The sequence below is a fragment of the Pleurodeles waltl genome, chromosome 7, assembly GCF_031143425.1.
Source record: "Pleurodeles waltl isolate 20211129_DDA chromosome 7, aPleWal1.hap1.20221129, whole genome shotgun sequence".
Classification (NCBI taxonomy): domain Eukaryota; kingdom Metazoa; phylum Chordata; class Amphibia; order Caudata; family Salamandridae; genus Pleurodeles; species Pleurodeles waltl.
In genome coordinates this window covers 775,787,687-775,810,103 of record NC_090446.1, presented here as the reverse complement: position 1 = coordinate 775,810,103, position 22,417 = coordinate 775,787,687, and the positions used below count along the sequence as shown (strand labels likewise).

General features: G+C 45.2%; 1 protein-coding gene across 1 annotated transcript in view; it reads left to right on the top strand.

The window, feature by feature from the left end:
• Window positions 1-1,481: 1,481 nt before the first annotated feature.
• The window catches only part of LOC138246962 (uncharacterized), a 700,938-nt gene continuing 680,002 nt past the window's right edge, over window positions 1,482-22,417 (top strand). Inside the window, exon 1 of the mRNA XM_069201710.1 lies at window positions 1,482-2,200. Within this exon, the coding sequence (XP_069057811.1) occupies window positions 1,859-2,200 (342 nt within the window). The 5' untranslated portion in view covers window positions 1,482-1,858. The remainder of the gene's footprint in view (window positions 2,201-22,417) is intronic.

Genomic DNA, 22,417 nt, shown 5'->3' with positions numbered 1-22,417 from the left:
TTTCATTGATAGTTTGAGACTGTAGAATGTCTATTTTTTTTTACAGAAAGGTTCAAAACAATTACATTTTTCCAAATATGGATTTACTTCAAAAATAAGGACTAGAATAAGGGATGAGGAGCAGAGCAATAAAGATTACTCACGCGTTAAAGCAGGGCAGAATGGCCTGTAGGGAAACTCCTAAATCCAGTGAACTGAGGCGCAGTGTTTTAAGTGAACGAGGCAGATGGAGGGTTTCAAAAGGAGACATGGCCAAAAAATGTATCTAGAAGTCCTTCCCGAGAGGAATGGCCTATTTTAATTAAAAGTGTGGCTTAAAACGTGAACAAAAAATAGAAGTTAAATGTTTCAATTTTAAAAAATATGGGACCTGGATTAATCATTATTAAGGTCTTTGGAGGAATATTGGCCTCATTCACTCTCAGTCTCCCCGTCATACCACTTTCCTCTGCTAGACTCGTGCTTTTTCTGCTGGCATCTTTCTGAAGCCATCCATTTATATATCTCAAACATCACTTTCTTCCTCTTCCTTGCTTTCTTTTGACTTTATCCTTCTGCGTGTACTTCCTTCACCTCTCCACCATGCCCTCCCATTTCCTGTTCGTCTGTAAAACACAGCATTTTCTTTTCCTTTTTTGTGATAATTTCAAAAGCTGCTTATACCTCCTTCAAACACTTTCACATAAGATGGTAATTACAATTAGCACAAATGTGACCATCGCTCTTCAGAGAGGCCACGGTTTGGATGAGCATGTAATGTGAACACCTTTGCGACCCACTGACATGCACCGTGACAATCGGAGGCTGCCTTTATCCTCGACTCCAGGGTCCACGATTCTCCCCTTCAGGAACACACACACTCGCCAAATACTCACCCAGAGGTGAGTCAGTTAAGAATATGCCCTATACATTAATCCTATGTTGCATGAAGAAAACTACAGACACAACATCTGGAAAAAAACTAATTTTCTTGGGGCTTTCAAGATGAAGTAAAAAATGGGAAATGTAAACAGGCACTTCATTGCTCACCTCGGTTATTTTAAAGATTGTATTGTCACCTAGACACCCATCGGTGGTTTGCCCGTTACATTAAGGACAGGTATATAGAGAAGGGACTTATTTCAAACTCAGCTTTTAAGTACTTCCGATTATGAAACGCGGCAGGGCCAGTGGCATAGCATTAGTGTAACTAGCTTTACAGCTAAATCTGGGGTGCAGTGGAGCCCTCAGACTCTCTGGGCCATGGCGCAACTGCACTTGCTGCACCACCGATAGCACCCGCCCCATTTCGAGCCCTGCTGTGGTGGCTCTTACGAGGAAATAATTTGAAAGTATCCTCGCTCCACCAAGGGACCTCGCTAGCCATCCCTGCAGAGGTGGGGACCTACCAAAGGTCCCTTCGAAGTATATCTTCCCACGAGAGGAAGACGCAAGTGGGGAACCCCTGCTCGGGAGGGCACTCCTCTAAGGACACACACTGACGCTCCCGTTCCTCGAGCAGCAAGTCCCGGCCTCTGCGGGGGTCCCCTCCTCCCCCCTCAGCAGACCGCCCTGCCGGCCAGCGGGGGCGGGGCCCTCTTCCTTATCGGGACAGGTCTGTGCGGCTGAGAGGGAATGTGCTGGTAGCCGCGGCTCGTCAGATCAGAGTGAGGGGTCTCCGCGCCGAGTCCAGGCCGCTCTGTGCGCGAGCTGCCTGCCCCCCGTGCTCAGCTGTAGCCGCGCGCTTCACACTCCGCCCGCGGCGCGCGCCGCCTGCACCGCTTAAACCGCAGCCTGCAAGCTTCTAGCCGCTCCAACCGCGCGCAGCGTGGGCTCTGCTCACCGGTGTCAGGGCGGAGAAAAAAAGGGAGCAGCTGTCATGAGCGTCCCCGAGGAGGTGCTGCTGAGGGCGCGGAAGGTGGGCCCGCGCCCCGGGGAGAGGATGAGCCGGTGCCTGGGGCTCTGGGCTCTGTCCGGCTGCCTGATGCTGCTCCTGCTGCTCTCGGGCACCGCGCTGGCCGGCTGCCTGCTTCTCAGCGCCCGCACGGCCGAGCTGCAGGGCAGGGTCAGCGCCCTGGAGGAGCAGGGGTGCCGGGGCAGCGTCCCCGGGGAGGGGGCGCCCGCTGCCTGGGCAGGAGGGCTGGGAACCGTGCAGGGGTCCGGACAGGAGGAGGCTCTGCTCGCCCTGCTGCAGCCCGGGCTCGACCGACTCTTGCAGGAGGTGAGTGAACTCCCTGGTACCTTCACACGTTGTCCGCTGTCAAACTCTTTCCCTCTGGTACCCTCGAGCAACCACAGCGGATCTCTTCTGAGCCGGCGCGCCACTGTGCTGTGAGGAGCATTGTGCAGTCCTCACCTGGGTGAAATAGTGTTTTTTTCCATGCAGCGAATGCATATAATGTACTTGAATAAAAGTGCGCAGTTTTAATCTTTAGCTGTTCTAATTAGGTATCTGTATCGTTTTAGGAAATGGTTTGTATCTTCCGCCCTGTGCAACTAACTTTGACCAGAATGTGTGTGACATAGCAATTATGTGCTGTGATATAGTTCGGTGTATATTACGTTAGTTGGCAAATGCACCTGGAGCAGCAGTAGATGCCTATTATTACTCTTATTAAGGTAAATCGTGACACAGCTGCTAACATCTTAATTAAGCGTTTTAACTCAACATCTTTGCGCGGTTTTATAGCTGTAGCGCACTCTACTTTCTACATCCTAAGAGGACTGACTGAACTCAGCCCCGATTCGAACTTGTAGCCTGCAGCGTACCAAGTGCGTCAGCGGCGAGCGTGTAACTCACTGAGCTGCGTGCCTGTTTCGAATACCGGTGACCCCTGGCTCGCAGAGGTAGGCTGTTGTAGAAACGTGCTAGTGACATTTGCTTGGTAGTGCTTTAAACATGGAAGCGAGACCGCTCCTAAGCTGAAAAGAGGGCATGGCACGGTTTGAAATAAACAATTGACACTCCCTGTCTCCCCAGACTTGAATGGAGATGCTACTGTCCTCCACAGACCATGAGGAGGGCGGAACTTCTCGTCCAAATGTACTTTGCCGGGGGTATATGAAATGTGTGGTCAGTTTGCATAGTTATCATGGTGCAACAGGTGCAGTGGCGCCGCGGGCCAGGCGACCGAGGTGCCCACTGAACCCCTGTTATGCTGTTTTATTACCAAGTCAGGGAACCCCAGGGGGTATTATCTTTGTTCGCGTCACGGCCATGAATCCTTTGCTACTCAGTTGCTTGAAGTACCTTTTTATGTACAGAAAATGTAGGACGTGACTGTCTGACATCGTAAATAGCCTCTTAAAATCACATTTGAGTCAAGAGGGAGGTGTATAACTGGCGTGCGCTTTCGGCCCCCAGAGACACTTTCTTTTTCCCTATCAGAGTTGGCTAAGTGATCCGCCGTTTTATATTAGTTTATTAGATTTTGAACATGGAATTGCGATTTCTTTCATTATAGACTTTTGTTTTTAGTGATCTCCTGTTCGTTTGTAAAGGATTTATGTAACCGAAACAAAGTTTCTACTACTATTTCAGGGTTCCCTTCAGACTTTATTTTTTATGTGCATATTTGTTTTATAACGGTGTTCAGCACCTCCGAACCCTTCACGCAGTCATGATCCTTTTTTCCGTATGATAAACTGGTGCAGCTTCCTGCTGCAGAGTAGGACTCGGTACTCTGAGCGTGGACTGTGGTGCCCCGCGTGTAGGTGCTGCACGATGTGCTTCCCGACCATTTAATTGAAACGGTGCCGCTGTGCTGTTTGTCACAGCGTGCCTGCGCCCTGGCCCATTCTTTGCATTTGTCCACATGGCGCGCCTCCCTCCCGGTCGGTCCCGTGAACTGTGCTTAGCAGGGAGTGCGCGAACCGGAGGCTGGTGAGATGATGGGGGCAGGTGCAAGGGTGATTTCTCATCAGTTTATCAGCTAAGGGGGGGGGGGCCGTGGTTACCCAAGGGCTTGATGGGTCCGAATAGAACCGGGTGTCCCAGCCCCCACCTGAGTGGGCCGCTTCTCTCAAAACGCCCCTGGTTATTAGCAGTCTCCTTGGCCTCTCTGCCGAATCCCAATGATGTTGGAAGAAAGTTTCCAGGTATCCAAACCCAACCACCAGTCTCCACTGAAAAAAAAAAACAGGTCGCTCGTTATGAAAGGCGACCAGGTGCTTAATGCAGAGCTCAGGCGCTTCATATTAATGTAAATTGCACAGAAGACGCATGGAACTTTTAATGCAGGGCAAAACTTGTCTATCAGTTGATACGCACGTAATGAACTCATAATAAACTCGTGCACTTACGAACGGCCAGGCGGGATACAGTATGAGACAGAATTCGGATGTTAAAACGCTGCAAATGAGCGTCAATATTATCTGCGCTTTTTCTTGGAAGACTCCGCCCCCCTCTAGGTATTAAAGGGGCATTCATGTGGTTTGTAATATAAGTGCTGGGGCCCAAAGTCTTCCTCAGAAGGTAACGGTCGGCGCTATCAAATAGTGAGTGTATTTTGTGTGTGTGTGTTGGGGGGTGGGGAGGGAGGGTATGGTTTATCTCAAATACCAAGGCTTCCACTTCATACCGCTTCCATCCACCACCAAACACCCTCTGCCCCTTTAATTCACTCTTGCTGGTTCTTTTTCACCTTTGTTCTTCTATTTTTTTTTTTCACCTCTTGTGTTCTCTCTCTTACTCTGTCAAAAAAACAATTTCAACTGCAGAATGAAATTCCTAGGTAACTCACCGTTTCCTGCAGGTCCTTGGTGCGTGTGAAGATGAGCTGTGACTGTTCTGGCGAGCGCTGTTCTCGGTATGCATTTCAAGGTGTGAGCCTTGCTCCCTGAAGGGGCCACCTCCTACGAGACTGGTTTAATGTAATGATGCTTTGTCGGCGGACAGAGACCGAGTGTAAGGAGGCGTTGAAAGCGCCCATGTTTTACGTTTTCAGAGGTGAAGCGCTAGACTCGATCCTCTCACATGCTCGCTGTGCGCTCCTCGGCACAGATGCACATTTTGGTAAATATGGTTGTACGGTTAAACGAACCGTATTTGACTCGTATCACTTTGCTATAGTTCCCATCTTTCCGGAGTCACAGCCCCCTTGGAATCCTCTGCAGGCTCAAAGTCGGAGCAGACCTTTGGCAGGCTGACAGACGGAACGCACCGGACGACTTATGATCCCAGTTATTGTGTTGGGAACGGTGACAAGGTACCTTTTTGTTAAACTTGACTTTATGCAGCATTAGGCAACGAAATAGCAGTTTTGAGTGGCTGGGATACTATCTACTATCAAAGGCTCGCCACCACTCCCACGAGAAGCCAAACTACAGAGAGCTCACCTGGGAAAAGGAAAGACCCTCAGCAAACGGGGGTCCACACACCATACTACATAAAGTGAAAATTACGAAAAATAGCATGGCCTGGGATGATGAAGGGTTCTTTTTACACATTATCGATAAAGAGATCCGCGTTTTTACTTACACAGTTAAGGGCATAAACATCGTAGGAACCCATCTAAATGTCTTTATTTTATTTACTGTTTTTGCTGAGTACTTGCAGACCCGCCCCACTTAAACCCTGGTAGTAGTCCATCTTATTTCCTAACTGACCAGTCCTGCTCCGAGACATGTTTTTGCCTGGGAAAGTTCCCTGGTGCCTCTGAAGCGATTTTTCTTTCCATAACACTTCTACCTATTTCTCTATCTCAACCGTTATTGTATAATTCAGTATTATTTGGGATCACGGGCCTTGAAATTGAGCAAAATGGTTAATAAAATTCAAGGGTGTTCCAAACAGAACCCCCCTAAATATGTCTTGCTCAGGGCCCCCATAATCCTTAAGGTGTCCCTGGCCCTCCTATATGTCAACAGAGCCTACAGGCTGCCATTCTCCACATACTCACCTTGTACATACAGGGGTCCAGACTTTGTCACCCTGAAAGTTATGGCCACTCTTTCTTTTTGTGGCCTTACTGGTCTGCCCTATCCAGCTCTCTGCATGGCGACCTGCCATCCTGTCTGCCGAGGGGGCAGTGTTTAACCATCGGGGACCTATTGGTCCTCTCGATCTTCTGACTATAAGGCTCAGTGGCCGGCTTGAGAACACTGGCTTCCTACCTAAGTGACCAAAACTATCAACCAACTCCTTTTCATCACTACTTGGATCCTCAAAATGAGCTATTAGAACATTTCAGTTTGACCGGTAACTGTAGTCATTCACTGAATATAAATAGAAAATTTGAGTTCTGCAGTAACCTGAACCAGATTTCACCTATTGATAGCCGGTGGAATTTGTACATGGGGGAATTCCTCGCAATTGAAGCACAAACACCAATTTGTATAGGTTTTCTTCATTGGAAACATCTTAAAGGTGCCATGCCGTTGCATTCTGATAATGCAGTGCCATGGGTTATTGGTAATTTCAGGTGTAGTGTTACCACAAAACTCGGAATGTACATTTTAGACTCTTCCAAGCTGGCCTGTCGCACCGATGAAATTACCATCTGAGACAAACTCATCTTGTTTAACGTGGGGAAACCCAAAGACACTACACACACCCAATCCAAATGCATTTGGTGAGAGTGGGGGTGGTGTAGTCGTGAATTCACAAAGAACAGATCACAGAAAGTGTATGAGAAGAAAACTACCAGTAACTACCCCACCCTCCTATGAAGTGAAGCTGGTGGGCGTCTTTATTTGTCAGAGGTACAGTCCTGCTAAATTCCTGCATGACAACGCTGTTATTAGGCTTCATGCAGGAACCCATATGATATAGGTGTAGTGAGCACCTTAGCCTAAGGTCATTATGGATACTGTCTCCAGTCCTTAACTTTACACCTGCACGTCATTGTTTTCAGGTCTGTTAGTCTAATTACTTCAACAGAACCAAGCCAAGACTACAAACCCCAGAATGTATTAGGGAATCACAAAAAAAGTAGTAGTGTCTGTAATGGCCTAGAAGGAAGTGGCCACCCAAGATACAGGGGGTGGTGATATTACCCAAAGAATGAGGGGCAGACAACATTATGTAGAGCATATACCCAATTCATCTCTGAAACATAAATGATTTTAAACGTGTTACTATGGACTGTCGAAGGTGGTTCTCTTTGACTACTAAAAGAAAGCGTGGCACATGGATTCAAACACCGGCTACAGGAAGTGAGGTATGGCCATGTCAAATCTTCTCACCCCGGAACTTGTTTCCAGCCCGTGGCTTTTTACCTACAGATCATTGCTCTCGCGTGCTTTCTTCTGATTAGTTAAATGGAAGCTAAACGGGATTGCGCACGAAAGCCCAGCTCTAGAAACACTGTCTTTGGTGACACAAGTGACTAATCACCCAAGCCTGCGTTTGTTGGAGCGAGAGCTTCCTCAGTTGGTTTTTGTATTTGTTTCATAGGCTCTTTCTCACACGGGAAAAGTACTTCCTGGTTTAACCCAAAATAAACCAAAGTAATGGATTGGTAGGCGCTGCTCCTGTAGAGGCTGGGAAAGGGGTCTGTCAGCACCGGGCACTCTACAAGCAGAGTTCTTTGATGTATATTAAACATACGGGCACTAATGCGCGTATTACTTCCGTGTTTACATAACCTCCAGAATCGAGTCTCCATCTCCTCCCTCAGCCTTGGTATGTGTCACACGTGAACTCCTTAGCAAGAGTGGGGGTAGACGTTGTAATTTATTGGTAGATAGTGCGCCATTGATACTAGAGCATTCATTCCCAGAGCAATGTGTGCTCTCGAGAAGGCCCTTTCATACCTCTCACAGATCTAACCCTACACACTTATTTCTGGAACTTTGTTTCGACCAAAATCATGGTGCGTTGCAGTCATTGTGGTTTATTAGCGAAGTAAACATTGCATTTTGTAATGAATCCTTTAGAGGTGATGTGAATGCAGTAAAACCACGCATCATCACCTCCTTCTCCTCATGAAAGTATATTTTGCCAGGTTTTAGGTGGTAAGATGTATACTTTGATAAACCGCTTGGTTGGTGCAAACTTTGCACATAAGTTGACATCCCAGCTAGGGTTGATATAGCATCTGTGTCCGGCTCGCACTTATTGCAGACCTGAGAATGTGGGACTTGTGGTGCTGTAAGAGCATTGTTTGACTGTGGTATACTGAGCATCTGTAACCGTGCCAGACCAAACCTTAGGTTTAGGATTTAACCTGGTCTTTCAAAAACTCTCTAGCCATGTTGCTGGAAAGCGATGGAGTGTCATTTCCGAGGTATTTGCAGGTCAGGCCCCTGTATTGCTGGACATACCTAACTGGCTAGAAGGTCAGACAGGACTGGAAAGGCCAATTATACATGTGTAAGAAACATGGATGGAGATTGATCTGGTGCTGGGGGTAGATCTCTGGAATGCACTGTCTTTAACTGACACATGGGACGTGGTTGAACTTCTCGACAACACATGTCTTGCAATACACTATGCTTTTGAGGATTCTCAGAAATGTGAGGTTTATAGTCTTACACATTAATGGCATGATTTTTTTGTGACTGACCTCTTCATATAGATTTCTCTTTTCCTCGTCATACTTGCGGCTTTTCCCATGTCAATACTTCGCAACAGACTTGTCTGTATATATTTGTCCCAAATTCCTTCTTTTAGGGTTTTTCCCTTTAAGATTCCTCCTACTTTTGGGGGATTCTATTGGGGAATCCCTTTTTTCAACTTGATGTTTTGTGTTATAGCCACTTGTACTGGCAACTCCAAGAGAAAGAGGACGCGGGTGGCTCTTTAACCACTATTGTAAGTAAGAGATGATTTGTTGTTTATCAAGCAATTATTGGACGGAAGTGTGATGCCTTTACTGATTGTGCCGTCTTCCTGTAGGATAAAAGTTCCAGCCATAGGACTCTCTATGTCCTCCTCTCATTCAAAAAAGTACAATTGGAGAGGCAAAAGTCTGGGAAGGATGGGATGGGAAGCGTTGCTGAGCCTCTCTACTGTTGTGTGATGTGCACTGTTGAGGACAGTATGTTCTCGTCTACAATGCTAATATCATAAGGGTCACCACTGCTGTACCCACAGAGCACGTAGCCACCATAGGTTTTTGGATCCTTTCATCAATGCTTTTGTTGCGAACCAGTATGGCTGGCCCTCTCACCTGGTCACTGTAGCCTACACACCCCATTGCATTGCTTTCATGTCTTCCTTGTTGAAAGATTGATGGAAATCATTAGATAGCAATTTTACCTGAACTGTCCATGTTCCAGGGGATTCTCTAAAATCAAGCCCCTGAGATCCGCTTTTACCAGCTGCAGACTGGATGCTTTCTAGATATTCTTTCAATGTCCTTCTGATCCGGGGCAGACTGGCATCCTGGAAATTCATCGGTGTTAAGAATTCGTTTGGAGGAATTTCCGTGATAATCCTCTGAGGTATGGCCTTCTTGAATGGTGGTTTTCTGGCTCACTTCTGATTTATTGTGGTCTAACGCGGTTTGGTCACTGCCTTATCACACACAGCCTTCTACAGAGCTTGCTATTGCATAATACTTCCCATTTCAATTCTCCTGCTGTCCCCGTACAACAAATGCAGCGTTTGCCGTTTGTATTTATTGTATGTAAAACACACGGCCACGCACGGTTTACTTTCGTTTCCCGGAACACTACTTTGAATGCTAATTTTGGAGAATGTCGACAAAATACAGCTATTTAGATAACAAAAAATGTAAATAACAAAGAAATGAGGAAAGCACCCTCAATTTTTTTTTTTAAACTACCACTGGCAATTGACGTTATACATTTTGCATGAACCACTTGGATTTAGCAACTGCTTACATCTTTCCTAACAAGCGCTTGAATTAAAAGTGCAATGTTCGACGATAAAATGCTAATGCAAGGATTAGAGAAATAGTTTGTTGTGAGCTGTTCTTTTCACAAAGGATGTTTTGTTTCACGGAGGTTAGATCCCAGGCTTTGATGCATGTGTTTTTCTCTGGAGTGCAGTGCAACTAGCAAATTCCATGTGCTTATCCCACAAGTCTCACACGCGCAACATGCTAATATTCGCATACTTGTCATCGCTTCCGCGCCGAGGGGCTCTCTTTTTGTTTTGAAACGGTGCATGTGGGTTCTCCTGCTCTGAACCGAGCACCTCAACACGCGCGGCCTCCAAGGAGAGTGAAGTCAGATGCTTTGGCGAAAGTTCCCAAGTGTGTTTGAGGTGTGGTGCAGGTTTGTAGGGTGGGTGATCTCGCTGAAGTCTTAAGAAGCATTTGGGTTTTTGGGAGGATGAAGGCGATGAGAAAGAGTTATCCTCGCACAATAATTGCAGGTTTATTTATTCAGCGTATTTGTACAGAGTCAGAGATGTCACCAACGCCACATCACAGCAATTAAAGAAAAAGTGAACAGCCGGTGGTCGGTTTGGGAACACATAAATAACCAAGCAGTTAAATTCTCTGCCCGGAGAACCCTCCAGGAACCAAAACGCCACTCATGCAAAATGAGATATTTCTTTATCTGCAGTTCCACTGCCTTTCCTGCATTGCACCCCAGGCAAAACATTTAAGCTGTTTGCCCTCCCCGACCCTACTCAGTGATGCCTTCTGAAGATCGAAGTAACTGAGCAGTGTTTGAGATGGAGAGCCCTGAATCTTTGCCCATGAAAAGGGCACCCCATATGTTGATCTCCTTTGGAACAGGAGTTGGTAGCGCTCTGCCTGATTCATTTATGACACGGCCTGCAATGGTCAGCATGTCTACGTTGGGATGAAATGTACAGATGAAGACCCCTCCTACCTAGCCTGCAATTCATAACTATGAAGGTGCACTGCCTGAAATTCGGTTTCATTGCACAGGAGGGTGAGTGTGGATACAACCACAGACAGCTGAAGTGTATTTCATGCTCTCCTGTGGCCGCAAGGTGGAGATCCAGGCACTGTGTGCAGTCCATGCAGCACAAAAGATAAAACACAAGAAAAAAACTTTAAACTTTTGCTGTCAAAGAATTACTGCAGATGGATGCCATGAGTGTAGAGTGGTCATAAACTGAAAAGCTGAAGATGCAGATACAAATTACATGGAATATGCCTTATGTATGAGATGCTTACAAAATGAGATGCTCAGTGTATGTGTATTGGAGATAGATGCTTTACAAATGTGAAAAACCTGATGTGAACAAAAGAGATACATAAAGCCTAGTATATAAAATGCCTTCAAAAAACAGATGCAGAGTGTGTGTGTATGTATAGCCCACGCTGTGACGGCCAGTTCGGTTCTCATAGCGTGGGTAAACACTGTCAGTTCAAGACAAACACTATATAAAAAAAATTTACCCATCGGGAGACACGGAGGAGCTTCCGTGTCTCAAACCGCACCCCCACCACCCCTTTGTGACGTCAGTGTTCAGGAAGGCCTCGTTTGAAAGGGAAGATTTCCCCCTTTCAAACAAGGCCTTCCTGAAACGGTTTCCCAGACCTCGATCGCAGAGGGCCAGGAAACCCCACTAGAAACCAGGGATTTCACTTGGCAGGGGTCAGCTCCCTCTGAAAACGGGTCGCTCCCCCCTGATCACACCCCCCCCCCCCCAGGGGTTAAAAAAAGAATTATATAATTTTTTTTTTCAAATGAAATTTGACAGGGGGCCCCCAGGGAAATCATACAGCTATTTAAAAAAATAGATAGATAGATAGATATAGATGTATGTGTGTGTGTGTATGTGTGTGTATATATATATATATATATATAGAGAGAGAGAGATCACTTTTGTCAATGCATGTGTGGTTTCCCTGGGGGCTGCGATAGGCCTCTAGAAAAACCGCATCCACATATAAAAGTGACCTCTTAATATCTATCTATATATATATATATTCGCCACCAGTTCTCTTGCAGTTGCAGCTTGCGTCTTCAAAGCAATGTACATACTTCAACTGATGCGTTTCAACTGTAGCTTTTAGGCAGCAATAAAAAAGTCAAGTAACTCTTGTGGATATGTTTCTGCAACAAAAGTATCTGACTTTTGTCTAGTGGCAGTATTGATGCCATAAAGTAGCGCAGAAGGTTTATATGCCTACTGCAAAGATCAATTCTGTATTTTATGTAAATAGCCGACTGGAAAAGTAAAGCCAGCCATTACCTGTGCTATAATGCAAATGAAATGTCTGTGCGAGGGGGGCTATGGAGAGCTAAAGGGCACTTTCGCTGGGTGGTAGTGAGGGAATCCGTGGAGGAGGTCATGGGAGTGAGAGCACCAATAATGATTGTTGGAGTGGGTGCCAGAGTCGCTAATAACAGTGACGATTGGTATGTGACAACGTGAAGTAATAGTGTGTCTTTTGTTTTTTGGAGTGTCTTGAGAGAATGTGCTGGAAGAAGCGAAGGTAAGGTAACTGACCTTTACTGTTGCATGCATCACACACACACCCACCAGCAACTTTGTGACTGTCTACGTAGGCTAGTGTTTTAGAGCGAGAGTTTAGCGAGTAGCAGAGCTGGCATCTCATTGGATGACTGCTGCTCAAGCATTTACTTGGGTTATAGAGGACAGCTCCGACGTAGGATCAGTGACTGAGACAGCAGATACTGAGACAGCATCTGACGGATAGGACAATGGCACAGACTCTAGGAGTGATTTTGTTTCTGACAACTCCTCTTCCAGTGATTCTGAGGAGGTGATGAGGACAGTCCTGCTGTCTCTTCGCAAGCACAATCTGTGTAGCGGGGCAACAGCGGGTTAGCCCGACCCAGACAGCAGGTACATGTGGCGATAAGCACAGATAGTGCTCTCTTGGGAGCTCCCCAATTTAGTTCAGCCCAAATTCCACCACCCAAATCGTATTGTGGAGACATCAAAATTATCTATCACTGAACAACCTGGTTTTGTAAGGCAGGCACCTGTGATTTTGGTCCCGGGCTCGGCGGCCATATAGGAAATCTACCAGACGCAGACATTTCTGGAAACTAGACACCCAATTGAGTCCACTGAGGTGTGACTTTTGTGGATTCCCCAAAGTTTTCTAACCCAGAATACCCTGCAATGGTGAAATGTTAAATAAAAACTCTATTGATTCATTGCATTTCTTTCACACAAGCTACAGGAATATGCTGGGATCCACACAATTCCTTTTATTGCATTTCTGTCACACAAGCTACAGGAATATGCTGGGATCCACAAAATTCCTAAAACCCAGTGTTTCCCCTCCTGTCCTGATAAAAACGTTACCCCACTTGAGTGCCTGTACCTAGTTCCTGCATCAGGAAGGATCACCCTAGGGTCAACAGTTGCCCTCATGTAAGGACAAATATTGACCGTTGTGTGATCCATTCCTGACACTGGCACTAGGCCTACCCACACAAGTGAGGTACCATTTTTATTGGGAGAATGCTGGGTGGAGGGAAATTTGTGGCTCCTCTCAGATTCCAGGACTTTCCATCACCGAAATGTGAGGAAAAAGTGTTTTTTTGCCACATTTTGAGATTTGCAAAGGATTTTGGACAACAGAACCTGGTGAGAGCCCCACAAGTCACCCCATTCTGAATTCCCCTAGATGTCTAGTGTACAGGTTTGCTAGGTTTCCCTAGGTGCCGGCTGAGCTAGAGGCCAAAATCCACAGCTAGGCACTTTGCAAAAAACAGGTCAGTTATCTTTGGGAAAATGTGATGTGTCCATGTTGTGTTTTAGGGCATTTCCTGTAGTGGGTACTAGGCCTACCCAGACAAGTGAGGTAGCATTTTTATTGGGTGACTTTGGGGAATGCTGGGTGGAAGGAAGTTTGTGGCTCCTCTCAGATTCCAGAACTTTGCAGCACTGAAATCTGAGGATAAAGTGTTTTTTTTTTTTTTTGTCAAATTGGAAGGTTTGCACAGGATTCTGGGTAACAGACCCTTCTGAAAGCCCCACAAGTCACCCCAGTTTGAATTCTCCTAGATGTCTAGTTTTCAAAAATGTATAGGTTTCCCTATGTGCTTTCCTTTGAGTTTGATGCCAAAATCCACAGTCAGGCACTTTGCAAAAAACGCAGCAGATTTCAATGTAAAACTGTGATGTGTCCATGTTGCGTTTCATGTTGCGGGCAGTAGGCCTACCCACACAAATGAGGTAACATTTTTATCGGGAGACTTGGGGGAACACAGAACAGAAGAACAAGTGTTATTGCCCCTTGTCTATCTCTACATTTTTTTCCTTTCAAATGTAAGACCGTGTGTGTAAAAAAAAAAAAAAAAAAAAAAAAAAAAAAAAAAGTCTATTTAGGAAATGCCCTGTAATTCACATGCTAGTATGGGGTTCCGGGAATTCAGAGCTATGCAAATAACCACTGCTTCTCAACACCTTATCTTGTGCCCATTTTGGAAATACAAAGGTTTCCTTGATAACTATTTTTGACTCTTTATATTTCACCAAATGAATTGCTGTATACCCAGTATACAATGAAAACCCATTGCAAGGTGCAGCTCATTTATTGGCTCTGGGTACCTAGGATTTTTGATGAACCTACAAACCCTATATATTCCCACAATCTGAAGAGGTCAGCAGACGTAATGATATATTGCTTTCAAAAATATGCCATAGGTGGAAAAAGTTATAGAAAAAAAAGAGGACAGAAATGGTTCTTTATTTATTTTTTATTTTTTTCCCCACCTCAATTTCAATATTGTTTTTTATTTTAGCTGTTACTTTCTTTAGGAAAATCTTAAGGGATCTACACAAATGACCCCTTGCTGAATTCAGAATGTTGTCTCCTTTTCAGGAATGTTTAGCTGTCTAGAATCCAGCATTGGTTTCACCCCCATTTCTGTCACTAACTGGAAGGAGGCTGAAAGCAAAAAAAATAGTAAAAATGGGATATGTCCCAGTAAAATGCCAAAATTGTGTTGAAAAATGTGTTTTTCTTATTCAAGTCTGCTTGTTCCTGAAAGCTGGGAAGATGGTGATTTTAGCACCACAAACCCTTTGTCGATGCCATTTGCAGGGGAAAAAACACATGCTTTCTTCTGCAGCCCTTTTCCAATTTGTCTGAAAAAAACTGAAATTTTTGCTGTACTTTGGCTAATTTCTTTGTCTCCAGGCGAATCCACAAACTCTGGGTACCTTTAAAATCCCTAGGATGATGGGAAAAAAAAGACGCAAATTTGGCAAAGAGTAACTTATGTGGACAAAAAGTTATGAAGACCTAAGCGTGAAATACCTCAAATAGCCAAAAAAGGGCTCAGCACTAGGGGGGAGGCTCAGCAGCTAAGGGGTTAAACCAGTAAACACTGCATGTGAACTTTTATAATGAAACTGGTGCTCATATAAAGCACTCCAATAGCTGTGGGTTGAGTTTGCGCTATGTTTCACAAACTGCAGAAAAATGCACTAAGAGGTCAAAATAAAGCTTTAACATAAGGATGAACAAATAAATACCAATTTAGTGGCAGATTTGTACAAAGTGAAGCCAGAAAGGTTGAATTAATCACAGCTTCCGAGTTAAATTATGTGATCTTAGTTTTGGTGGAATAAAATATTTTCCTATTTTTACTTCATTATCGCCAATGAGAGCACATTCAAATATGTAAGTTCAGATTACCAGTGGTAGAAAACTATCACTTTTAACAGGTACTTCCCGGTGGAGTGCTAAAATGCTCCCTGTTATTGTAAATTCTTCATCTTTTAAAAAATAAACAATTTTGAAGAGACATTATCATAGTTTGTGATGTTTGTTGTGTGATTTACATAGCAAATATTTTCAGGGCTTGGCTCATGCTTGGGTCTAAGATGTGAGAGAGACCCTTGGCTCTCCCTGTTAATTTGTTGGCTGCCTACCTCGATATTAACCAGTTGAAGTTTACTTTCAGAACAATGGATTGCACACAGATCAGAGAGGACCATATCATGTGACCATATTGACTAAATTATGCAGCAATAAAAAGCAAATTGTGCTGTATAATGTGACACTTTGTGTGATTGTATTACTTCATTATGTTGCTTTTTTTTCAATCCTAATACTGTATGGGCAAAGGTTTCATCTCATGAGTTCAGGCTTAACATATGTGCAACCGTTGGGCATTATCAGGGTAGTGGGCCACCCATGTTGTTTCGCTGCTCTTTTGCATGAAATTGAAGTGAAAAGAATAGGTTGCTCTTGACTGATTCTAATATATGGATGGAAGTGTGTGAGTGCCTTGTAGCCTATGTTTGGACTATTTTGGCATGAGTTAAAGGGCACCAACCTTCAGAGGTGCAAAACCAGTGTTTCATGCAGTTAAAAGGCCCATAAGGCCATCCAATCCCTCGCAAAGCATCTTCCATTGATGGAAAATACGATATGCACTTTACAGTGCAATAGGGCCTATAGCACTCATAATATACTTTGCTAAATGCAACAGTTACATGGAAGGACAAGAGTGGATGGACATAGAGGGCTGGGCCATTAAATAAAATCAGTTATTGAACCTGATGATAGAATATAACTTCTTTCATTAAAGATTCTGATTAAATAGTGTCTCACGTTATTCATGATTTCAAGGCGCTAAGAAAAAAAAAAAAAAGACTGACATTTATATTCTGTCAAATATTTGTTACAGCGCTTTGGGGCTCACAAACGTTACGAGAGCTCTATAGAAATACCAATATAATAATACAGTGTAACTGTGTTTCTCATTTATATTTTAAAAGAAACTTGCATAACCTCTACTTTATGGTAGCTTAGAGTGTAACAAGGTACTACTGCTGTGTATTTGTCAATGGGGAGACCTATGATAATGGAGCCATTCATCCCTGTTTATCTGTTCCCACCAAGTCTTTAAATGACACCTTGCAAGTGGGCGGAAGATAGGGTGCTACTGCAGGGGGCACAAGAAGCAATTAAAAGAAGCATTTGCAATGCACTAGGGTTTCGCATTTGTCGGAGTTACAGCTATTCCCAGTTGTAAACTCCCAACCGGATTTTTCTTGCATTAAAAGAAAAAAACAGCGCGATCGCGCTGCTACAGTTTACACGTAATAATACCTATCGGCAAAAGTGCAATTATGAACGTAACCGGCAAAAGTGCAATTAACTGTGTAACAAGGTCGATAGTATGCAAAGCGCTCGACTTCTGCCCAGCGAGATCACGCTGCGAAAATAGAGCAAAAGTAGTCCACAAACCTGACGGGAAACAGTGAGCCTCGCATGTTTTCTGTACTTGGTCGCTGCGCTCGAGGAGGGCTAACCACCGGAAAAGGCATGACGTAGGCGTGCCTTCCACTAATCAAAGGAAGTGGATTCTAACAGGCAAGCCAACGTGCCAATGAAAGACACTGACTTGACATCGACGGGGCTCCGAGCCCTTTTCTAATACCCAAAGCATCTTGCTAGCGATACGCATGCGCATGCGACGCATGCTCGACCCTAAAAAGCAAAGCCTCCTGTACATTTCAAAGGCCTTTGAATGACCTGTGAACTACTGGAGTCCAGCCCACATATCAGATAAGAATCCTGGTGTCAGGGAAGCAGCAGCAGCCCCAGCAACAGGGATTGCATGCTGTGATTCAGAAAAAAATCAGCAGCCCAGTTTAAACTTAATACATTTTTCTTTTCTCATGCTTTTAATGCACTGACAAATTAAGTTTAAACAGGGGTGACATCACGGTCTCGTTCTAAACATCAAGGTGGTTTGTCCCTGTGTCTCCCCCACTCTTGTACCCCGTGTCCCCTCACCTCCAAAATCTGGGGGGGTGAAATCCCCCACACCCCCACAGTTCCTACGCCCATGCTTGAATCAACCTTCATACTTGGCCAGTCTCCTTTACATGGTAGGTATAGAATGTGGAATAAGAAGCCGGGAATCCTCGTATCTAATAGTACTTAAGCTAATTATGACCCAAGCTCAACACCATTTTTGGGTTTGAGCCTGCAAATTCATGCACTAGCGCATGCGTCTCGCTTGCAAGACTCTGTTGTGTACAGTAAAGGGCTTGGAGCCCGCCTGTCGCTCACTATTTGTTGGCTTGCGTGACACTCTCCTTTACAGCGTCGTAATTCGTCCACCTCAGGCCTGGCATAATTTTCGTGTTTCTTTGTGGCGCACGGACCAAGCTCTGACTGATTCAGCTTAATCAGTGTCCGTACGCTGCTCCCAACATGATCAAAGTACCATTTTGTTCTCTTTAACGTCTAGTGCCCTGCAAACAGAAGGATTGTGACTGGCAAAAACATGCCAAGCAGGACAAAGAAAAATTCCAAGTTTTTTTTTCTTTTTTCTTTTTTACAACTACCTTTTTTATTTTTATTTTGCCAAATCTTATTTCCCACTTTCCACTCATGTTTTTTATTTTGTTTCTGCTTATGGGTACTTTTCTCAAAGGGTTATCTTGTTCAAAATCTTGCAGTGCAATGTTTCTTTATTATGTGTAATTTATGAAATGATGCTTTAACGCCTAATCTTGCAGTACATCCTAATCCTATGCACTCCAATCTGCCCCACTCCAATTCATCCCACTCCAATCCAAACAACTCACCCTAATCCAGTGCATCCCATCCCACTACAATTCTCCTAATCCACTCCAATCTACACTGCCCCACTCCAATTCACCCCACTCTAATCGAAAACAATCCTCACCACTCCAAACAATCTGCCCTACTCCTATTCAAAACAATCTGTCCCACTCCAATCTAAACCATATGCCCAACTCCCATCTACCCCACTTCTATCTGCTCAACTACGATACAAAACAATCTGTACCACTCTAATCTGCCCCAATCCAGAACATTCTGCCCCACTGCAACTGCTGCATTCCAATCCAAAACAATCTGTCCTGCTCCAATCCCCAAAATCTGCCCCACTACAGTCCACCTCATTCCACTCTGCTCCACATTAATGCAATACAATCTGTCCCACTCCAATCCACAACAATCTGTCCCACTCAAATTCACCCCACTCCAATCTGCCCCACTCCAATCCAGAACAATACGCCCCACTCCAGTCCAATCCAATCCATCCCAGTTCACCCCACTCCAATCGATGCCACATCAACCCAGTCCACCCTAATACTATCTGCTCCACTCCAATCCAAAACTTTCTGCCCCTCTACAGTCTTCCCACTCCAATCCACACCACTCCACTTCAACCCAACCTATGCCAGTCTGGCACAACCCACTCAAATCCATCCCACCCCAAACCAGCTCACCCTACTCCACTCCAACCCACCCTAATCCCAACAACTCTACTCCACTCCATCCCACCCCATTCCATTCCATCCCATCCCACCCCACTCAAGCCCACCCTACACTAATCCAATCCACCTCACTTCAGTCCACCCACACCACCTCCGTCCATCCCACTCCAATACAAACCACACTACTCCAGTCAAATCCCCCACTCCAAACCACCTTAATCTACCCCACTTCATTCCAGTCCACCCCTCTCCAATCAATCCACCCCACCTCAATCATCCTGACACCAATTGAATCCACCCCACCCCAATCCAATCCACCCTAACCCAATTCACCTCATCCCAATTCATTTCACCCCACCGCTATCCAATCTACCCCACTCCCTCTGGTCTGCCCAACTCTGGTCCACCACAACCCAACCCATGCCAATCCAATCCACCTCACCTCAATGCAATCCACCCTAGTCCAGTGCAATCCACCTCACCCAATCCAATCCACTCAATCCAGCCCACCCCACTCCATTTCACTACTACCATCCCCCAGTCCACCCACTCCAATCCAATCCACCTCTCTTCCATAATCTAGCCCACCCCATCCTAGTTTAGTCCACCACACTCCACTCTAATCCAGCCAGCCTACCCCACTCCGATCCAATCCACCCCAACCCAGCCTACCCCACCCCACCCCAATCAGTCCATCCACCCCACCACACTCCAATCCACCCTACCTCAATGAAATTCACTCCAGTTCACCCCAATCCAATCCATCACAACGCACCCCATTTTAATCCCCTCCAATCCAATGGACCCTACTCCAATCCACCCCATCCCATTCCAGTCTACACCACTCACTCCAGTCCACCATACGCTACTCCAATCCATCCACTCTACCCCAATCCAATCCACACCACTCCAATCCATTCAGTCTACCCCACTCCAATCCACCCCACTCGTCTCACTCCAGTCAATCAATGCTCTCCAATCCAGCCCAATCTGACTCACTCCACCCCAATCCAGTCTACCCCACCCCAACCATATCACTCCAATCCAAACTACCCACTCCAAGCAATGTAACACACCCCATGAAATCCACTTCATTCCATTTCAATCCACCTCCCATCAATCCACCCCACTCAACCTCAATCCAATCCAGCCCACTACCTCAACCCACTCGACCATATTCCACCCTACTCTACAACACTCTCTGGCACTGAACTCTACTCCCCTTTACTCAACTCTACAATACTCTGTTCCTCATACTCCACTCTGGCCTGCCACTCCACTAAATTTTAGCCATGCTGAACAGCAGCCACACTGGTGTACAACATGGCAAAACACATTCGAAAGCCAATAGCTCTTGAATAGGCGGGACCTATTGGTTTTGCCAATGCTTGTTTCATGAGCAGCCACTACTTTCCAGAGCTTTCTTCCAGTTGATCCAAGGACCGAACCTTCTTTTGTCACCCAGAGGAGACTTAATCTAAAAGCTTACCTCTTTCAGCTGTACCTGACCTTTGTCTTCTGACATTGTAGCTGCTCTGCTGCTAATGTTTTTCTGTTGTTAAACGTAAATCGCCCTGATATTTATTGCAGGTGCTGTATGGACCACTGACTCAGTGCAGTTTTGGAGTACAGGTGTCAAGAGTACATGGTCCACAAATAAACTAGGATCTAGAAGAACAAACTTGGAAAGCTAGCCAAGTGACTGCTGTAGTAATAACCATTGGCAAAGCTAATCTGTCTTCCATGTGTAAGATCTATTGTCTTTGTCAATTTTTTTCAGACATGTTGAACAACAGCGACCTGTTGTGCAACATGGCTTGAAGTGAAGGGAAACAAGCATTGGCAAAGCCAATAGATCTTGCCTATACAAGAGCTATTGGCTAGGCAATGTGTCTTTACCATGTTGTACACCAGGGCGGCTGCTGTTCAGCATGGCTAAATGCTGTTGGCATGGAGTGCCAAAGAGTAGAGTGTCAGAGAGTGGACTTGTTGGTATAGAGTGTTGTAGAGAAGAGTAGGGTAGCAGTGTGTCATAGGAGTGAGCACAGGGGAGTAGAGTTCAGTGACAGATAGGGTCGTAGACTGCAGTGTTGTGAAGTGGCGTATAGTGGAGTGGGATGGAATAGTGTGGAGTGGAATGAGGTAGTGGGGTTGATCAGATTGGAGTAAAGCAGGGTTGACTGAATTGGGGTAGAGTGGGGTGGATTTGAGTGGGTGTACTGGGTGGGGTGGATTGGATTTGAGTGGGATAGATTGAAGTGGGGTGAGGTGGATTGGAATAGGTAAAATTGGATTATGGTGGGTATATAGGAATGAAGTGATTGGGCTGTGGTGGATTTGATTGCGGTAGATTAGATTACAGTAGGGTGGATTGGATTGGATTGGACTGGGGTGGGGCGGGGCGTATTGGACTGGGGTGGGGCGTATTGGACGGCAGTGGGGCATATTGGACTGCAGTGGGACATATTGGACTGGATCGGAGTGGGGTTGATTGGTTTGTTGTAATGTGTATTGGTTTGGAGAGGGGTATATTGGGGTGGGGTGGATTGGAGTGGGGTGGATTGAAATGGGAGGTTGGATTGGGGTGGCTTGGGGTGGGGTGAGTGGGGGAAAAGGATTGAATGGTGTGGTTTGGGGTGGAGAGGTATGGCTTGGCATGTGGAGAGGTGGATTGAAAAGGACTGGACTACAGTGGGGTAGTTTGTAGTGAGGTGGATTGGATTGAGTTGGTTGGATTGAAGCCGATCTGATTGGGGTGGGGTGCATTGGAATAGGGTGGGGTGGGGTGGACTGGATTGGGGTGATGTAGGTTATATTAAGGTGGATTGGATAGGAGTGGGGTGAAAATTCTGAAGTGTCTTTGATTGGGGTGTATTGGATTGGCGTGGAGTGGACTGGATTTGAGGATGCCGCCCTTGTACAGTAGAATATCATATTTGCGCCAAACCAAAGTCTCAGTGTTTGGAAATGCAGAAAAATGTCAATATGAAAATATATTTATTCCAAAAGTCAAATCTATAGGTTTTTTTTTAAGTGTGAGTTTCTTTTTACTAGTCCTAATATAGTTCTTCAAAAATGGGTGGATTTTTTTAAATTTATTTTTTTATGACCGACACAACACTTGACTAATACTATCAAGACAGATCTCTTCTTTACATCCCACGATTGCATGTTGTTCATGTTTTGAATTCTCTTTACAGTTGGCATTTGCTGACAAATGATCTTGTAAAGACGGTACATTTGTGATCGATGTGAACCACCTGTTTTACATTTTGCAAAGGCAAACATGGTTAAAAGAATTAATGACGGCATTTTTTTAAGATGGTTGCCATGCCAAACATTCAATTGGAA